Source organism: Solanum lycopersicum, chromosome 3 (genome assembly GCF_036512215.1).
Source record: "Solanum lycopersicum chromosome 3, SLM_r2.1".
Lineage (NCBI taxonomy): Eukaryota > Viridiplantae > Streptophyta > Magnoliopsida > Solanales > Solanaceae > Solanum > Solanum lycopersicum.
Genome location: NC_090802.1, coordinates 23,938,583 through 23,959,743, shown reverse-complemented (window position 1 = coordinate 23,959,743; position 21,161 = coordinate 23,938,583). Strand labels below are relative to the sequence as shown.

At 35.9% G+C, this 21,161-nt stretch overlaps 3 protein-coding genes across 3 annotated transcripts; 2 read left to right on the top strand and 1 right to left on the bottom strand.

Moving 5' to 3' along the window:
- Positions 1-8,167: 8,167 nt before the first annotated feature.
- Positions 8,168-9,380, top strand: LOC138347488 (uncharacterized). The gene is made up of 3 exons (XM_069295782.1): positions 8,168-8,344; positions 8,698-8,754; positions 9,081-9,380. Exons 1-3 carry the CDS (start codon positions 8,168-8,170, stop codon positions 9,378-9,380), a joined length of 534 nt encoding a protein of 177 aa, XP_069151883.1.
- A 571-nt stretch (positions 9,381-9,951) lies between these two features.
- LOC138347487 (uncharacterized) lies at positions 9,952-10,389 on the top strand. Its single transcript, XM_069295781.1, has one exon. The coding sequence runs from the start codon at positions 9,952-9,954 to the stop codon at positions 10,387-10,389; it is 438 nt and encodes a 145-aa protein (XP_069151882.1).
- Positions 10,390-13,448: 3,059 nt separating this feature from the next.
- On the bottom strand, positions 13,449-14,474 carry LOC138347486 (uncharacterized). Its single transcript, XM_069295780.1, has one exon. The coding sequence runs from the start codon at positions 14,472-14,474 to the stop codon at positions 13,449-13,451; it is 1,026 nt and encodes a 341-aa protein (XP_069151881.1).
- Positions 14,475-21,161: the final 6,687 nt, after the last annotated feature.

Sequence of the window (21,161 nt, the reverse complement as noted above, 5' to 3'; positions counted from 1 at the left end):
TTTGATCCTGCTCCTTTTTCTGGGATAATTGGCAATGTATTGGCCACCTAGGTCAGCTTTTCACCAACACTAATAGATTCAATAATAGTACAGTGGCAGAATTTTAGTGTAATGGAAGGTAGAATGGAGCAAACTCATGCAACAAGCCCCTAGAAGCCATGTAGCTAGTATTCTTGCTGTTGAGATGCCCGCTCAAATACATCTATCGTATTACGCAATATGGACACTCAATAATGATGGAATATTCACATGTTCATAAACATGGAATGAAATGAGGGAGAAAAGAGCAAAAACTCTTATCAATTCTTTTCTTTGGCATAAGAACAATCCTTTCAAAGCTTCATTCCTTGTTTGGAGATATTTTAAAGGAAAACTCCCCACATATGAAAAGTTCACTATTTTTAGAAAATAATTTTTGAACTGTTTTTGTGGTTCTAAAAGAAAAGGCAGCGATACAATCGAGCACATCTTTAACAAAGGACATTTTGCAGCTTATGTCTACAAAAGCTTGGCTGCAATAGTCATAATTACTCTAAATCAAATATCCCTTCAACATCTTCTCATACAATGGTGGAACACAAAGCACAAGAATGTGACAGACAAATTACTCTTACAGGCCACTCCTATCATAATTTGTTGGAACTTATTGAAGAGAAGATATGCAAACAAATATGGAGGAAAAATCCCTAACATGAGTAGAGTCAAGCATGCAATTTACATGGATACTTACAGTATACTGAATCTAACCTTTCCTCAAATAAGTTGGCCTGCATCATGCAAAGGTCTCTTTTAGAAATAGGGAGCTTGTATTCATGAAACAAAAGTAAGGATGATAGCATGACACATACCTCTAGACCAATCGATTGAAATCAATACAGAAAGAAGTGCAATTGACAATTAAGGAAAGATAGGAGCATGGGGTATCATATATAATCAACAAGTACAGATGATAATGGCATTTTCAATCCCACTTGGAGTTGGTACAAATAATCAAGCAAAATAGGAGCTGCAATTTTTGGCCTGACTTGGGGGCTAGAGATGGACTCCTACTTTTAAACCGGATGAAGAAACTTTTTTAGTACCAATTTGGATTTCTCTTCCAGAAATTACTTTGTCATTGCAATAATAATGAGTTTATTGCCATTTTACTATTGCGATTGGTAGAGTTTTGTATTTAGATTTACTTTCAACAAACAAAAGTAGGGGAACTCAAGCTCATGTTAAGGTCAAAGTAGGTCTTACAAAAGATAGACCTCCCCATATTTGGATGGGTTATATTGGGAGTATATTACGGATGACAGATGGCAAAAAATTGTGCATGATAACATCCATAATTATTTTTTTACTATAAACATCAAGGTCACAAAGAAAGTCATTGTATATTTAAAAAAAAGAGACGAAGATGGTAAAAAAGAAATATTTTGATTAAAAAAAACGAAAAAAAAACACTTCTCACAATGTTCAAAAATATTTGCAGGCTTATTGAGACAGGGAAATAGGCATAAGGGAAGAACATATGCATCATTATGGGTATCAAGGTGAGAAAAATTTATAAAATATGAAACAACAACAATGTCAGACTCAGAGGACAAGGACTAATAATTAACAACAAGCAGGCCACAATATATCAAGTAGCTTGTGAACGCATTAAAGATATCTTTACTGGTGAAGAAAATCTTATCAATGAAAATACTTTGGAATGTATCCCAAGGATGATTAGTCAAGACCAAAATACTAAGCTTACCAATATTCCTAGTATAGATGAACTTAAAGAGGTGGTCTTTTCTATGAATCCTAATTATGTAGATATACATGATGGTATGAATAGGTATTTCCTTCAAAAGTTTTGGCATATTATCAAGAATGATCTAATGGGGGTTGAACAGGTCTTTTTAAGTGGACATATGATTCCTAAATACTTCTCCTATTCTTGATTTTTGCTTCTCCCTAAAGTTCACAATCCAAAAAAGATGACTCAGTATAGTCCAATAAGTTTGAGCAACCTCACTAGCAAGATCATATCTAAGCTAATGACCAATACACTTAGTCCTATCCTCCCTGCTTAATCTCTCGTAACCAATCCGGGTTTTTAAGGGTAAAAGTATTTCAGAGAACATCATGTTACCAAAAAAATCATTCACCAAATCAAAAAAACCCAATATTGATAGCAATTCCTTGATTAAACTAGACATGGCTAAAAGTTATGACAGGGTTTCTTGGTCATATATTTGCCTAGTTCTAAGAAAGATGGGGTTTTGTTGAGGTTTTTATTTATATGGTGTGGAGAATCATGGATAAGTACTGGTACTCATTCGTTGTTTATGGTAAGAGGTATGGTTTCATTTACTAAAGTAGAGGTCTTAAGAAAGGTAATCTTCTTTCCCCTGCCCTATTAATGTTAGGAGCAGAGGTACTTTCAAGATCTCTAAACAGGCTTCACAACCATCCCGATTATCATGGTTTCTACATGGAAATAAGAGGGCCTCTACTTAATCATTTGAGTTTTGCTGATGACATAATTTTATTCAAATCTGGAAAATGCAAGACTCTAAAACTCCTAATGGATACTTTAAAGGAGTATGAAGATACTTTTGGACAACTCATCAATGGGGACAAAATACACGTTATGCTACACTCTAATGATTTCAATAGCACTAGAGATAGAATTATGAGGCTGACAGATTTCAAACAAAAGAAAGGCCCTATTAATTAGCTAGGTTGCCCTTTATTTTTTAGCAGACCTAGGAATATATATTTCATTGAATTTTTTAACAAGGTGGTTTGCAGAAATAGAGGTTGGAAAACCAAACAACTAACTTATGGAGGCAAGACAATTCTTAAAAAACATGTTCTATAGGCTCTCCCTATCAACCTTCTATCTGTCGAGAAACCTCCAGCCACAAAAATCAAGAAAATTCAAGGACATATAGCTGACTTTTTCTGGGGATGGAAGAGTGATAGAAAGAAGTATCAGTGGGCTTCATGGAAAAATCTATGTTACCCTATGTTTAAGGGGGGGATAAGAAAGTGACACTGACAAGATATTTGCAAATCCTTTAAATTAAAACAGTGGTGGATCTTTAGAACAGAACAAACTCTGTGGGGAGGTTTTTTGAGACAAAAATATTGTGAACAATCAAATCATGTAATATAAAAAGGGATATTGGAGATTCATTGTCTTGGAAACATGTGCTAATGAATAGACAGCACGTTGAGCAGCACATCCATAGGAAACTTCAAGCTGGAAATCGTTCCTTTTTGTGAGATAAGTGGGTGAATTCAAGAAAGATGGGAAGTGGAGTTGGAGCACACTGATAGAGAAGGACCCTACCAGCCAGTTCCCCAACAATTTGGCTGTAGAGTTCTCTCCACAACATCATCTTCCTGACTAAGGTGTTTGGAATCTCAATAACCATGGCTGCTTCAGTTTCTCTTCAGCATGGGAGGAAATAAGATAAAAAAGAGCTAAGAATTTATTTCATCCAATGATATGGAATAAAAACATACCCATTAAATCTTGTTTTCTTGAATGGAGAATCCCAAGAGGAAAACTCCCTACTAATGAAACATTGACTACTTTTGGCATTGAGCCATCACATTGTTTTTGTTGTCTTCATAGAGCCGGTATGAACAACATAAAACACACATTCAATTAAGGAAATTTTGCACTCAAAGTTTTGAATTTTTTTTACAGGCAAGGCAGGCGTACAGGTGCACCACTCTCCACTGCAGCACCTGCTACAACAATAGTGGACTATCAACTTCAAAAATGCAGCCCACAAGCCGCTGCTACAAGCTGCTCCAGTTTTTCATCTGCTTGAATCTGCGGAAGAACAGTTGTTCCAACAATAATGGAGGTAAAACATCCAACATCAGCATGGTGAAGTATGCAGTCTACAAAGAAAACTTCAAATGCTGAACAGCGCATTTTCACATCTCCAAAGGCCTGCAAAGTGTACTTATTTACTACAAAAGAGTGAGAGGTGCATTCACGGCACCAAAGTGAGCATGCTATCATGGAATAAATCACAAGACAAGTGGATTAAGATAAATACAGATGAATGTGCACTCACCGACCCGGGAAAACATGGGGCTGGAGGTATTCTGAGGGACAAAGAAGTAAAGATGCTAATGGCCTTCACAACACCTCTTGGAGAGGCAACAAACAATAGAGCTAAATTTAAGCTTCTATATTTGGTTTTACTTTCAACTTGATCTTGGCTACAGGATCATTTTATAGGAAATTGATTCTCACTTAATGATCCATTGGATCTTAAAGAAAGCAGCCCCACAATAGAGTATCATCACTCGAATTGGAAGGTTGAAACATGTTATCACTCTAACTAACAATTTAAAATGCATTCATGTATATAGAGGAGCAAACTGTGTAGCACATGCATTGTAAAAATTGAGTCACAAAACACCCACTCCTCAGGTACATTTCAAAAGTCATCAAGTACCAAAAGAAGCAAAGGCCTTCTATCAACTTGAATTATTGGAGATGCCTAACATTTGAAGGAAGAACAGAAAGTAGATATTTTAGCCTCCTTGAAATTAGTTCATCTTTTCAAATTACCTATAATTCAAAATTATAGATGCTTTGAATAGATTAGTTTTAGTCTTCCTTTGATTATGTAAAGGGAGAGTCTCACTTATTTATGCTTCCTATATACTATATAATCAGAGAAGTCCTCTCCTTAGGTTATTAGTATTTTGGTTTCATCTTCTATTGTAAGGGGAGGAGTTCACTTTCTTTTAGAAAGATCACTGTAAACCATTGTAGGTTAAAGGTTAGGTTGTTGCCCCCCACCTTGTATTTTTTTATAACTGATAAGGCCTGGGCTGCTCAGCCCATACCCCTCCAAGGGTAATTCAACCAAAAAAATAGCAAAAAATACCAAAACACAAAGATTAAACACTAAACAATAGATTTTAAACAAAAAATCCTTAAAAAAACTTAAACCCTAACCTTAACCTTATCCCTAACCCAAACCCTAACCCTAACCCTATAGTTAACCCTAAGCCTAAACTCTAACCCCAACCCTATCCTTAACACTCACACTAACCCTATCCCTAAAACCTAAACCCAATGACCAAATAACAGAACCCTAACACTAAACACTAAGCTGTAGATATTACAATTCAAATCCTTAACCCCAAACCCTAAAAGAAAAAAACTAAACCCTAACCCTAACTTTATCCCTACAATAAAATCTAAATCCCAAGCCCAAAATACTAAATCACAAAAGTTAAACATTAAAACATTGATATTAAATCGCAAATCTAAAAATCTAAACACAAAAATCTAAAAAAAATTAAAAATGTAACCCTAAACCTAACCTTAATACTAAACAATAAACATGAAATCCTAATCCAAAAATACATAAACACAAATATTAAATGCTAAACGATAGATTTTTAAACACAAATGTTAATCCTTGAACTATAAAAAAATTAAAAATCACCTACACCCTAACCCTAATCCTAACCCTAACCTTAACCCTAAATCCTAAACCCTAAACCCGAAGTCCAAAAAAACTCTAAATTAAATATACGAAAACCGATAAATTAAACACTAAAATATACATTTTGAACCTCAAATTCTAAACCACAAACCCTAAAACATAATAAAAAACTAAACCCTAACCCTAAACCTAACAATAACCATAACCGTAACCCTAATCCTAACAGTAAAAAATTAACTCAAAACCCCAACCCAAAAATACCACAACCTAAACAATATAACTAAACCATAGATTTTAAACTAAAAATCCTAAACCTTAAAACCTAAAACCTAAAAGAAACCGTAAACCCTAACCCTAACCCTATCCCTAATACGAACCCTATACTTAACCCTAAACCTAAACCCTAAACCCTAAACACAAAGATAAAAATATAAAAACGCTAACATTAAACACTTAACCATAGATATTACAACTCAAATCCTTAACCCCAAAGCCTAAAACTAAGAAACAAACTAAAACCTAACCTAACCCTAACCTTAACCCAAACCATACCATAAACCCTCAACCCTAAGCCTAAAATACAAAAACCCTAACATTAAACATTAAACCGTTATTATTAGACCTCAAATCCAATATCCTAAACCCAAAAAATATAAGAAGCACAAAACCCTAACCCTAACCCTAACTTTAACCCTAACCCTAACCCTAAACCCTACAACCTAAGCCAATATTACCATACAGGCCTGACACAAAATATTTTCTCTCTAACTCATGATCTCTCATCTGTCTACAACGGCTAGAGAACATTCAGACATGCACACCACTACAAAGCCTTGACAAGGGCAACAAATCCCACGGTAATACGCGCCAAGATTGACCTCCAAACTCTTTGAAATCAAGAATAAAGGATTATGGCAATGAATATTTCGCATCAACATACATCATATATACAAAAATCAACTAATTCTACCATCGTAATCAGTAAAAATTGAGAGGCAGCTCTTGAAGAATCTGCGAGTGCATCGGTTGAGTTGCACACTTAAATTCAATCACCTTTAAGACACCTTCGGTAGGATTCCAGCATTGGTGTTTTTTCGCCCAGTGATGGCGACCATCTTACTGGATTTTTAGGTGAAAGGGACGGTGGAATCGCTAGCGAGGATAAATCCAGCGAAAATAGAAGTCAAAACATCCGAATCCATGGAAGCTTGTCGGACAACACTTTTTCTCAAGCTAAAAACACTCGTCTAACAGGACTCTATTATCATCTCTAAGGAGTAATCAACATTAATAATACTTCTATAACTGCCAAAGATTCTACAGTCAAACCTCTGAAGGAAAAACATGATAATAATGAAGAACACTCTGTTTTAAATCGTAATAATTTAAAAAGCATCCCCTAGTTGATTCTCAACCAAACGGGGCAACAACAATATGGGAAGGGAGAAAATTCCAAGCCAGCGAGAAGTCGATTGCACAACAGGATACTAAAATGAATATTAGGAGGCCACACACAAAAACTTTATCAAATGACACACAACCTTTGAGTTTTTCTTTTTGTATGGCAGGTAGCTCATCACATCTAACTCCTAATACTGTGTCAGGTTATTCACATGACACAAAAGAATGAATAACAATGTTAAGGAACCTGACAATGGGCATCTACAACACCAACAACAGCCAAGTCACAAATTTGAGCAAGTAGGCATCGAAATGCAGAATGGGAAGAATGGACAACACAATGTCAAATGAGACAAGCAAGCTACTAAACAGATTGAAGGGGGAGAAGGAATGCAAAATGAAAAGATTAAGAACCACTAAATTCAAGCTAGAGATAATCCACAAATCCAACAAACATATGACATAAGAACATACCAAACAATTTCCCCAAGATATCTAACAACTTCAAAAGGTATGAGCCTAATTCCCAGACTGACAAAATTATGAAGCAAGACAATAATGATGGTCAAGACACTGCTAGAAATACGTAGCTGCAGGGTCAAAATTCTAGCAATAATTCTAAGCTGGATAAAATCTCTGAGCCTTCTCTTTATACAATTGTTCAATCATTTGCTTCTAGATTAAGATATAATAAATCTACGGATGAAATCCCTGTAGTTTTGAACGATCCTATACAATCAACTAGGCAAGGATTTTTTGTTGTGCTTCTCGATGAGGATTATTATTATGTGAGGTAGGTTGAGGTGTGTAAGTACACACTTGTGGGAAAATTCACCAATACTATGATTAAAATGTAGTTAGTTCGCAAAAGCTTCATCATCCAAACTCAACTCACAGGGAGTGTGAAGATCACACAATCAAATGCTAGGAATGTTTATATCGACCTTGACAATGAGTTTCATTACCAAACTATTTGGACTAAGCTTAGGATGAACATTGAAGGCCAAGTGATGAGGATATAGACATGGACCCCATAATTCACCACTGAAGAGGACAGTCCGATTGTCCCAATCTGGGTGGCTATTCCTGGTTCGCCTTGGCATTGCTATAACATAGTAATGTTAACAACTATTCTAGGTTAAATTTGGAAGGAGTTATTCTTAGACTCACCTTGCTCTTAAAGAACTTCAGCAGTCTTAGAGTCAATGTTCAGGAGGATCTTACTGAAACTAGAACTTCCTATGTTTGGTTGGGTTTCAAAAATGCTTACCCCAATAAAGGAAGATTGTTGAAAGTTTAATATGAGGGAATCCCCAACTACAACAAGTACTGCAAGCATCAGGGGCATATGGAAGATGAGTTCACAAAAAAAAGGAGGGATGAAGATATCAAGAAAAGGAAGGAATGGGAAAATAGAAGAAAATCCAAGGACGATCAGGAACAGGGGGGCCAGTAACAGACTCAAGGAAAGGACAAAGGTAACCCTAATTTCATTAAAAGAACTCAGAATCAACAAAACAAAAGTCAGAAGGAAGAGCTCAAAAAGGCTGTTATACACAGTTACTCCCATAATAAGAAAGTAAACCAAAAAACAAAGAAGAAATATTCCTAATTCAAAGGACCAAGATCACCAAGAAGAAATTTAGGAGGAATAGTGGCACAAAAAGAAAAAGAGGAAACAAAAAAATCAAGGTCAAACCACCTCCAAGAGAGTTTGGAGACCATCTCACCTCCAAAGCAAAGAAGTAGTAACAGCCACCAAGAGGAGCACGATACAATAGGTATAACTAAATTTCAAAATCAAAATATTTTCTCTAACCATGAACTGCAGGAAAATCTAGAGAGAAACCAAAAAGGAGAACGAAACACCAGGAAGGCTGCTGATCAGGTTGACTAACCAAAAAATGGTACTGCTAAGGACCCAGCTGTAAGGAACAACCTCACCACTAATAACTTACAGAACAAACAAGTTGATACATCCAAAAAAAATAAAAGCACAGGTATTGACGCAATGCTCCCAAGTACCAATTCCACAAATTTATTAATGTTTATGATGGTTTTACTAAAGGATTTGTTGGAGGCATTGATGGGGGATGTTAGGAGAAAACCTCTAACCTACAGGATGGGGTTACTAAAGGGGGGAGTTTGCCTCATGTTCTACATGAGGGGTTGGTTGACGTTAGGTCTTACTTTAGAGCCTATGAAATTTCTCAGAACAGGCAGGAACAAGGAGAGAAAAAGCAGGTCAAAGAGCATTTTGCAAATAATAAAGAAAAACAACAAACTGAAAAAGAGGAAGAGAAAGATAAAGGGAAAGATGCTGCTTCTTGTACTCCGGAAACCACTCCGAAGAGCAATGACAAGCCCACCAAAAATAAATGGGATGCTTCTACAAGGAGACAGAATATGCTTCAGACCAATGAGAGTTATCAAGTACAAGAAAAGAGGGAGGAATCATGCAACAAATTTGTTATGGTTGATGATATGTTGTGGATAATTCTGAGGATGAAATAGATGAAGATAATCACTTGTTAAAAGAGGTTGATGAGACTACTGAGGCCCTTATTAAGGCCTTTAGTCCTCATAATGATCAAATCTTTGAGGATCATATCCAACAGGTAGCACAAAACAATGTTTATCTCCAAGGGGTTTCCATCAAGAAGCAAGATGTCAATACTGTCATAGCTGGCATACCTAATACTAGTCTTTTTTCCTCTATATCTTCCAAATAATATTTACAATCGTATGTAATGTGAGAGGAATCAGCACTCAAGGGGTGTTGGAGAGACATAAAATACTCATAAATCTTCAACAATTATTTGTTATCACTATTTTGGAGACTTTCTCTAATAGTGTTCATTATCAAAGCTTTAAGGTCCATTTAAACATGGATAATTTTGTTAGTAATTGTAACGGTAAAATTTGGGTTTTTTGGAGCAGTGATATTGAATGTACTATTCTTGACCTAGGCAGTGAACAACAAATCACTTGCAACATGAAACACAACGAATTACAATATCAATTAACTAGTACCTTTGTCTATGCTAAATGCAAACATCACCTCAAGAGATTTCATTGGGACAAAATGATTCAACAAGCGTCTTTGAATGAGAACCCTTGGTGTACCATTGGAGATTTCAATGTTATAACTTCTGTGGAGGAAGAACTTGGAGAGGAGCATTACAATATGGGGAAGAGTATGGACTTTATTGAAGTCATTGAAGCCTGTGGCCTTTTGGACTTTTGTTTTATTGGTCATAAATTCACATGGTCTAACAAGAGGGGTATCAATCATAGAATTTGGAAGAGGCTTGACAGGGCTATGGCAAATTATTCTTGGTTTGTAAAGATACCTCAAACCACTATGAATCACTTGCCATCTACTGGATCTGATCGTTGTCCTTTACTCATGGAAATGGTTTCCACAACAACTGATCACACCAGGTACTTCAGATTTCTCAACTGTTGGGTGGATAGCCCTCATTTTCTGGAAATGTTAAAACATGTTCGTAGAAAGAAGTAGCAGGTACTGGCATGTCGAGATTTCACCAAAAAATGAAAAGGCTGTCAAATAGTCCTAGTGTTTGGTCTAATAAATACATTGGTGATATTTTCCAAAAGGTTAGGATATTTGAGGAACAAGTGCATAAAGCTGAAGAAAACTGAATAACTAACCAAAGTGACTAAAATAGAAGCATTCTTCATAAAATTAATACAAAGTACATCAAATTTCTTAAACTGGAAGATGATATAATAAACAAAAAACCCAACTCCAATGGTTTAAATAAGATGAAATTAATTCTAAATACTCCTGTAGACAATAAAATACGCGTTGAGAAAATAATAATCAAGAACGGAAAATTATAGCAACAATCGATTTTATTATTTCAAATGCGAGTGTTACATCTCTATAATTCCTCTGAAGTAACCTTTTCAAATATAAGTTTTAGGGCTTTAAAGCTTGTTCTTTAATCTATGATTAACTTGAAATTGAACTTTATCTTGATCTTGACTTTTATTTGAACTCAAGGGCTTTGAGCTTGTACTTGAATTCAATGGTCTTGATCTTGATCGTTCTTGAACTTAAATGCTTGAGTTCTTAAACTTGTAGCTTTGTAGAGAATTAAATGGTGTTTATACCACAAAGTTTCTCTAGCTTCTTGTTAAGAATTTTCTCTCCCTTTTCTGAATTATGAGGAACCCTATTTATAGTTTAGAATAGAGGATTTGCAATTGGAATAGGATTGCATTCAGCCAATCAGATTAAAGTTACATGGCATTTGGGCTTTATGGAGGGGGCTTGTCATCTTTGACACATGTCATGATTCTATTGGTTTTATTATTTGACTTGGCATGCCCCATCATCTGCACACGTGGCGCCAAGATGGGCTCTAGAATGAGATGAGATTGGCTTTAACAAATTTGGTTCATCCAATGTAGCCCAAATCAATTAATTTGGAGTTCAATTAATTAAATATTTATTGGACTTAAATTTTTAACTCAATTATATCAATCCACAAAATTTATTTGGATTAATATATTAATTAATTCAATATAATCCGAATCATTTTATAAATTTATATTTAATAAATTTTAAATGATTACAAATGCCCCCTGCATCAAGTCTTGTCGAGATATTTTATCTTTTAGAGACTAGGCTTGAAGTATTAACTGGTTACTAAATTCACCTTAGTTAAAAAATGAATTATAATTGAATTAATAATTGTAATCCTACTCAATTTCATATTCATATATATATGTTTTATTGCCCAAGCGAAAAAGAAATTGTAATTGAACTAGGAATTGTAATCCTACTCAATTTCGTATTCATATTGTGTTTTATTGCCTAAGCCTAAAAGAAATTGTAATTGAACTAGGAATTGTAATCCTACTCAATTTCATATTCATATTATGTTTTAGTTCCCAAGACAAAAAGAAATTGTAATTGAACTAGGAATTGTAATCCTACTCAATTTCATATTCATATTTTTTTTTATTGTCCAAGCCAAAAAGAAATTGTAATTGAACTAGGAGAAGGATTCTATCCCACCACATGACATAAATAAAATAGATACATTGTCTCCATAATTTTATCTTCAATTACAGATTTTTAGCCTACGACGAAAAGGGCATACTCAAGGTAATTTTCCTTCTTTTTTATTTATTTTCGTCTCTTTTTTACAGCTTGACATATTTGTCGTAGAAAATTCATATCTCATTGTAGAAAAAGAATCCATGAACCGTTTGTTTTTTCAGAAACTAGACTTTTAGATTGCCAACATACCCGAAATTAAAAATTTAATACCTTCAGAATCTTTTTAGATTATTTTTTGAAGTTAGCTCTAGATTTTGTCATGCTAAAAATTCGTCACTTTTTTTTACAGCCTGACATGTTCGACGTAGAAAATTCATATCTTATTGTAGAAATGATTTTTCAGAAACTAGAATTTTTGATCTCTAACATATCCAAAATTCAAAATTTAATACCTTCAGAATCTATCTAGATGATTTTTTGAAGTTAGCTATAGATTCTGCCATGCTAAAAATTTTATGATTTGTGTGACTTACTAAAAATCTCGTGTATTGATGTTGGAACAGCGAAATAACAACACACTTGGTGATTCCTTATCTAGACATAAAGTTCTACAACACATCCAAGATTAAAGATTTAATACCTTTCGAGTCTCAAACATCTTGACGGGTAACAATCTCTCCTTCTCATGTATTTCCTTTTTCCTTTCTTCTTTTTTTTTGTAGATCAGCAAAAGGAATATTATATTTTATTGAGGATACATAATGGAAGGATTTATCACATAAAAATGTGCTTAACGACAATGCCTTAAAAAATAAATATATAAAACTCTCAATGTGTTCCATGGCCCCGAATGCTTAACCAACTTGATGCCTTACTAGAAAACCGTGTAACGCTCCCGGCTTGAAGATAACCTCAAGGTTTTACAATGTCCCTAATGCTTAACCATTAATCTTTACTAAAATACCGTGTAACGCTCCCGCCTTGAAGATAACCTCAAGGTGTTACAAGGTCCTGAATGGTTTACCATGAAGCTTTACTAGAAACCGTGTAACGCTCCCGTCTTGAAGAAAACCTCAAGGTGTTACAAGGTCCCGAATGGTTAACCACCGTGTAACGCTCCCGCCTTGAAGATAACCTCAAGGTGTTACAAGGTCCCAAATGCTTAACCATGAAGCTTTACTAAAATACCGTATAACACTCCCGCCTTGAAGATAACCTCAAGGTGTTACAAGGTCCTGAACGCCTGACCAACTTGAATCTTTAATAGGATACCATGTAACGCTCCCACCTTGAAGATAACCTCAAGGTTTTACAAGGTCCTGAATGTTTTACCATGCAGCTTTACTAATATATTGTGTAACGCTCCCGCCTTGAAGATAACCTCAAGGTGTTACAAGGTCCAGAACGCTTGACCAACTTGAAGCTTTAATAGGATACAATGTAATGTTCCCGCTTTGAAGATAACCTCAAGCTGTTACAAGGTCCTGAATGTTTGACCATGAATCTTTACTAGAATAACGTGTAACACTCCCGCCTTGAAGATCACCTCAAGGTGTTACAAGGTCCCGAATGCTTGACCAACTTGAAGCTTTAATAGGATACCATGTAACGCTCCCAGACTTGTGCGAAGTAAAGATTGGTCTTCTTACCGTAAGAACTTGATCTCTAACTTGACAGCACCTCAAGGGAACCTTCTTATTAAAAGCACGAGATCGACGAGCTTGATAAAATTCGAGGTTTTGTTGGGCTACTAACATCTTTTCATCAAGTGCTTCTAACTCAGCAAGACGCAGTCGAGCATTTTCTTCCTCAGTGAGCCCTTCTTGAATTGTAAGTCTTAAGGAGGGTATTTGACGCTCGAGTGGCAGGACTTCTTCAACTCCAAAATCAAGTGAATATGGTGTTGCTTGAGTTGGTGTGCGATATGTTGTCCTATATGCCAACAAAGCTTCTTCCATTCTTTCATGCCAATCCCGTTTGTATTTGGAGACAACTTTCTTGAGCATGTTGCATATATTTTTATTGAATGCTTCAGCAAGACCATTTGCGGCAATATGGTACATAGAAGATTTACGCTGCTTAAAGTCGAAAAGATCACAAATCTTGTTCATTAACTTGTTATCAAATTGTTTGCCACTGTATATTATTATATTGCGAGGGATCCCAAAGCGATAGATAATATATACTCGGATAAAATTTGCAACATTCTCTTTCTTCACCTCTTTATGAGCGACAGCTTCAGCCCATTTTGAAAAGTAATCAGTTGCAGCCAAGATGTACAAGTGTCCACCAGAAGACATTGGTAATGGTCCTACAATATCACATCCCCAAGCGTCAAATGGCCAAGATGCGATGGTTGGGTGCAATACTTCTGCTGGCTGATTTAAAAATTCGCATGAAATTGACAAGCATCGCATTTCCTGGCATAATATAAGCAATCTTTCACCATGGTTGGCAAGTAATAACCAATCCTCTTTAAGTGAAAATGAAGTTTTGGTCCTGATTGATGTGATCCACATACTCCTGAGTGTGCTTTTTGCAGGGCTTGAATCGTTTCTTCCTCTCCCAAACATCGTATTAACATACCCTCAGATGATCTTATATATACTGTATCCTTTTAGTAAAGGAATTGAGGTGCACGACGACGTATATCAGTTCTTCTTCTTGGATTTTCTTGAAGTATCCCATAACATAGGTAGTCCGTGATGGGTTGTCTCCAATCTTCCTTCGCAGCTTCAACAATGGTGACGATATGATCAAGCTTATTTTCAATATATTCTTCCTCATTTGATGGTGGTAATATCCTTTTTTGATAGACAGTTACTTGCGTTTGATCAGGAAGGGTTAGCGTTGATGCTAGAGTATCCAATTCATCAGCTTTCTTATTCTCTGTTCGACGCACATGTTGAAGGGTTACATCCCTAAGCCATCTTATCAACTTCTGAGCATAATCATGATAAGGTCGCAATTCAAGCTTTTTTACCTCATAACTTTCTAAGAGTTGATTAATCACCAATTGAGAGTCACCAAAGACCTATAAATGTAATTGTTTCATGTCAACAACCATTTCAAGTCCAAGTATCAGTGCTTGATATTCAGTGACATTATTGGAGAAAAATTGTTTTAGAGTAAAAGAGAATGGTAGAATCTCTTCTTGTGAAATGATGAACACCACGCCAGCACCAGCTCCGCCGCGATGTGCAGCCCTGTCAAATTAAATTTTCCAAGGAGGTTGAACTTCAATTAACATGGCATCTTCATCAGGAAACTCATCAGTTAACTCCTAATCATATGGTATAGGATAGTCTGCTATGAAATCCGCTAGTGCTTGTCCCTTCACGGATTTTTGAGGGATGTACACAATCTCAAATTGCTGGAATTGGAGGTACTATCTTGCTAGTTGGTCACTAAGGACAGGTTTTGACATAACAAACTTGATGGGATTTGCTCTAGATATAAGGCGGACAACATGAGCTTGAAAATAATGCTTCATCTTTTGAATTGAGATGACTAGTGTCAAGCATAACTTTTCAATTGGCGAATAATTTAGCTCATTTTCCGTCATCGTTCTACTTAAGTAATAAAGAACATTTTCTTTGCCTTCACTATTCTCTTTAGCTAATAGGGCTCCTACAGACCTTTCTTGTGCTGCAATGTAGAGTATCAATGGTTTTCCAGGTATAGGGGCTACCAAAACCGGAGGTTTTTATAGATATGATCTGATATTTTTAAAGGCTTCGCTACATGTTTGGTCCAAATTAAAAGGAGCACCTTTCTTCATGAGATGACTGAATGGTTGACATCTCCCTGCTAGAATTGAGATAAACCTTCTCAAGTAGGCTAACTTTCCTTCGAGTCTTTTTAACTCCTTGATATCTCGAGGTTCAGGCATCTTTGTTATTGCATCGACTTTGGCTTGATCAATTTCAATACCTCGATGTCTCACAATAAAGCCAAGGAACTTGCCAGAAGTAACTCCGAATGTACATTTCAATGGATTCATCCGTAATTGATATCTTCGGAGTAACTCAAACACCATCCTTAAGTCTTTCAAATGATCACCCCTTTTCCTCGACTTCACTACCAAATCATCAACATAACATTCAACATTTTTATGGAGCAAGTAGTCAAAGATATTTTGCATAGCCCTTTGATATGTGGCGCCAACATTCTTTAAACCAAATGGCATAACTTTGTAGCAATAAATACCTTTTTGCATGCGAAATACAGTGAGTTCTTCATCTTTTTGTGACATGCGGATTTGATTATATCCAAAAGAACCATCCTTGAACGACATTGCCTCATAAGCAGTGGTGACATCAATCATCAACTCTTGAATGGGAAGAGGAAACTCATCTTTAGGACATGCATTATTAAGATCTCTAAAGTCAATGCAAACTCGAATTTGACCATTCTTCTTCCTCACAGAAACAATACTTGAAATCCATGTAGGATATTTGACCTCACGAATGAAGTCTGCCTCAATGAGTTTGTTAACTTCATTTTCAATCAATGGAATCATGTCTGGTCTAAAACGTTTTTGAGGTTGTTTAACTGGACGAGAACCATTTTTGATTGCCAATTGATGGACCGCTACTCTAGGATTAAATCCAGGAATTTCTTTGTAACTCCAAGCGAATATATCTCTATAATCTATGATTATATTCATGTAAGTGACTTCTTCATCAGTTTCTACAAACGCACTCAAGTAAGTTGGCTTCAGATCTTCATCATTTCCAAGGTTAATTTCCTTCAAAGGATCTATTGTGATCTTTACTCCTTATTCATGTTCTGGAGGAGCATCTTTAGCATCTTCCTCTTCCACTGGATCATTGTCATTGACTGATATATGACAACACGAGACAATATCTTCTACCTCTTCCACAATCTTCTTTTGAGGCAAAGAATCGTACTCATTTTGGATTGTAACATGGTTTGAGGAACCTACACTTTCTTCATCTTTCTCGCGCACTTTGGTGTAAACCACAGTATGAAACTTTGCCTTGAGTTCCTCTTTACAGTAAACCATAAGTTCCAGTAGTCGCCTCATCTTAGAAGGAATCAAACTTGTGAAATCTTTTCGAATCAAATGTGAAGCAGGCGTTGTAACATTTAAATAACTTCTTAGGTTCTTGTTATTCTTCTTTAGAGAACCTAACCTCTCAAACACAGAATTTCTTGTTGTCACTTCGCCAAGTCGATCAAAAACAGAAGGCCTTTTATTGGGAGTAGTGACATCATCTTCAAAAGTAATATGATTATTACTGGCCCTTCTTATAGAAATGAGAATTGGCGGTGGTTGGCTATAACCTAGGCCTTCACGTGCTTTCCTAGTTGTATCTTCTAATGGGGGTTTCCCTAGTTCTGATGGATCTCTAGGGTTGTATCCTGCCTGCACAAATAACTTGTAGGCATTGGGATCTAAACCTTCTCTTGTGCGCTTTGTAAGAAGATGATTCATAAGTTTAATCACACTTCTCCCTTGTGGTAGAGTTCTTGGAACCAGATTGCTCAAGTTGAACCAATGTCTTCTTTATCTTGTCAGCAACACTACTTCTTTCTTCAAGAGCATTTGTGGAGGAACTTGCTCCTTTTAGAGTCGAAGACCTAAAAACAGGAGTTGAAGTGTTTGTTGTCCTAATGTAGCAGCCTTGCTTATCGTGACAACTCCAAAACTTCCAAAGGTAACACCAAGGATGTCTTCAACTTCAGTAGAGAACTTGGAGCTAGTGACCTTAGAGGCGGTTGATTGAGAGTTTTTTTTCATGGAAGTCATCTTGATATTCTTTGACTTTTGGAAAGTTGAGATGAGAGGTAAAGATTGTCCCACTGGGCGTGGCAGAATTTGTAGACAATAAAATTCTCGTCGAGAAAACAATAATCAAGAACGGAAAATTATAGCAATAATCGATTTTATTATTTCAAATGCGAGTGTTACAATCTCTATAATTCCTCTGAATTTGCCTTTTCAAATATAAATTCGAGGTCTTTAAAGCTTGTTCTTGAATCTATTATTAACTTGAGCTTTAACTTTATCTTGATGTTGACTTTTATTTGCACTCAAGGACTTCGAGCTTGTTCTTGAATTCGGTGGTCTTGATCTTGATCGTTCTTGAACTTGAATGCTTGAATTCTTAAACTTGTAGCTTAATAGAGAATTAAATGGCGTTTATACCACAGAGTTTCTCCAGCTTTTTGTTTAGAACATTCTCTCCCTTTTCTGAATTATGAGGAACCCTATTTATAGATTTAGAATAGAGGAGTTGCGATTGAAATAGGATTCCATTCAGCCAATCAGATTAAAGTTACATGGCATTTGGGATTATGGAGCTGGCTTGTCATCTTTGACACATGTCATGATTCTGTTGGTTTTCTTATTTGACCTTGCATGACACATCATCTGCACACATGGCGCCAAGATGCCCTCTAGAATGAGATGAGATTGGGTTTAACAAATTGGGTTCATCCAATGTAGCCCAAATCAATTAATTTAGACTTTAATTAAATCCATATTTATTGGACTTAAATATTTAACTCAATTATATCAACCCAAAATATTTATTTGGATTAACATATTAATGAATTCAATATAATCCGAATCATTTTATAAATATATATTTAATAAATTTTAAATGATTACAACTTCTACTAAGTAATAAGGGGAAGAAAAAGGAAACTTTTACTTCACAAAGTTGCCAATGAAAATGGATATGGATACAAGGCGATGACAACATTGCTCAGGTAGCTTGTGAACACTTCAAAGGAATATTTACTGGTGAATAAAAGATTATCAATGAGCATACCTTCAAATTCATTCGAAAGATTATTAATCAAGAAAAAATGCTCAGCTTACCATTGTTCTTAGTATTGATGAACTTTAATAGGGTTTTTACTCTTTGAATCCTAATTCAGCAGATCATGCCTTCTTTAGTTGACAAATGATTCCTAAGTACTTCTCTCGTTCTTGTATTGTGCTGCTCCCTAAAGTGAATAATCCAAACATGCTAATTGATTTTAGTCCTATAAGTTTAAGTAAATTCACTTGCAATACAATTTCTAAGATAATGAGCAACAAACTTAGGCCTATCCACACTTACATAATCTCTACTAATCAATCAGTGTTTGTTAAAAGTAGAAGTATTTATAAGAACATCATGCTTTCTCAAGAAATCATTCACCAAATTAAAAAACACAATATTGGTAGCAATGTCAACATTAAATTAGACATGGCAAAAGCATATGACAGGGTCTGTTGGTCTTATATTTTCCAAGTGCTGAGGAAAATGGGATTTGATGAGGTGTTTATTTGTATGGTGTAAAGAATAATGGCTAATAATTGGTACTCAATCATCGTCAGTGGTAAGAGATATGGTTTCTTTCAATCCACTAGAGATCTCAAGCAAGGTGATCCACTTTCTCCAGACCTATTTATTTTTGGTGCTGAGTTACTATGAAGATCTCTATATAGGCTGCACAACAATTCAGATTATCATGGTTTCTTCATGGAAAGGAGATGGCCTTAGGTGAATCATTTGAGATTTGATGATGACATAATTTTATTCACATCTGGAAGATGCAAGACTCTAATACTCCTAATGGAAACTTTAAAGGAGTATGAAGATACTTCTGGGCAACTCACCAATGGATACAAAAGCCACTTTATGCTACACTCTAATGATTTCAATAGAACTAGAGATAGAATAAAGAGGCTGACAAGTTTCAACCAAAAGCAAGGCCCTACTAATTACCTAGGCTGCCCTTTATTTGTTGGTAGGCCTATGAAAATTTATTTCTTTGATCTTGTTAACAAGGTTGTCCGCATGATTACAGGTTGGCAAACCAAACAATTATGCGATGGAGGCAAGGCAATTCTTACCAAACATGTCCTTGAGGCTCTTTCTATCCATCTTCTATCGGTAGTAACACGTCCAATTACAATACTCAGGCAAATCCAAGGGCTTAAAGCTGACTTTTTCTGGGGATGGAAAAAAGTTAGAAAGAAGTAGCACTGGGCTTCATTGAATAAGCTAAGTTACCCTTATGATGAAGGGGGGTAGAAATGAGAAACTTGCAAGATATTGGCAAAACCTTTAAATTCAAATAGTGGTGGATCTTACGAATAAAACAAACACCGTGGGGAGAATTTTTGAGAGCAAAATATTGTCAATGATCAAACCCAGTATGAAAAAAAGGGGATAGTGGAGATTCAGTGACCTTGAAAAAGATGCTTATGAACAGACAACATGTTGAGCAACACATCAATTAGAAGCTTCAAGCTAGTAATTGTTTATTTTAGTGGGATAACTACCTAGGCAGTGGACAACTGGCTCAGTTTACCACCAATAGCAAAAAATTTAATAATTCAACTGTGGCTAAATATTGGTAAGAAGGGAAGTGGAGTTGTAGCAAACTGTTACAGCATGCTCCTGCTAGTAAATTCTTTAACATCCTAGAAGGAGAGATCTCTCCACAGCAGCAGCTACCTAATAAACCAGTGTGGAAGCTCAATAACCATGTCAGTCTAGATGTTCTTAAAGATGGTCATAAATAAGAAATAATAGAGCCATGAATCAATTTAACAGGATACTTTGACATAAAAACATTTTCTTTAAATCTTCTTTTGTTTTATGGAGAACCCTAAGGGGTAAACTCCCTACAAATGAAAGATTGACTAACTTTGGGATTTAGCCATCACATTGATTTTGTTGTCTTGATAGAGCAGGTATGGAAATCATAGAACATACATTCAATTCAAGGAAATTTGCAGCGAAGGTATGGAGCTCTTTTGCAGTTAGTGAAGGCCTACAGCCAGACCACTCTTCACTATAGCACCTTCTACATCAATGGTGGACATCCAAGATTAGATATGCACCCCACAAACTGCTGCTTCAAGCTACACCAATATTCATCTGCTAGAATCTATGGAAGAACAGGTGTCCCTGCAAGTATGGAGGTAAAGCAACAAACATCAGTAGAGTTAAATATGCAATCTACACGGACAACTATCAGATGTTGAATTCTACATTTCCTCAAGTTAATTTTCCGGCCAAGTGGACAAATTTAATGCAAAATAGTTAAAAGTTTGTGAAAGACATCAAAGTGAGCATGGTGAAGTGAATTAAACCTGCAGACCAGTGGATCAAAGTGAACACTGATGGCAGTGCAGTCACAAACCCTGGAAGGCTGGGGGCTAGTGGAATCTTGGGAGACAAACAAGGCAAAGTGGTGATGGCTTTCGAAACACAACTTGGAGAAGGAAC

What these genes read in the sequence shown, in the direction of transcription:
- LOC138347488 (XM_069295782.1), top strand. Translation starts at nt 8,168, where the DNA reads ATGAGGGAATCCCCAACTACAACAAGTACTGCAAGCATCAGGGGCATA. An exon ending in GACTCAAGGAAAGGACAAAG is followed by an intron (nt 8,345 to 8,697) that starts GTAACCCTAATT and finishes CATGAACTGCAG; the next exon opens with GAAAATCTAGAGAGAAACCA. An exon ending in CCAGGAAGGCTGCTGATCAG is followed by an intron (nt 8,755 to 9,080) that starts GTTGACTAACCA and finishes GAAATTTCTCAG; the next exon opens with AACAGGCAGGAACAAGGAGA.
- LOC138347487 (XM_069295781.1), top strand. Translation starts at nt 9,952, where the DNA reads ATGATTCAACAAGCGTCTTTGAATGAGAACCCTTGGTGTACCATTGGA.
- LOC138347486 (XM_069295780.1), bottom strand. Translation starts at nt 14,474, where the DNA reads ATGTTTGGGAGAGGAAGAAACGATTCAAGCCCTGCAAAAAGCACACTC.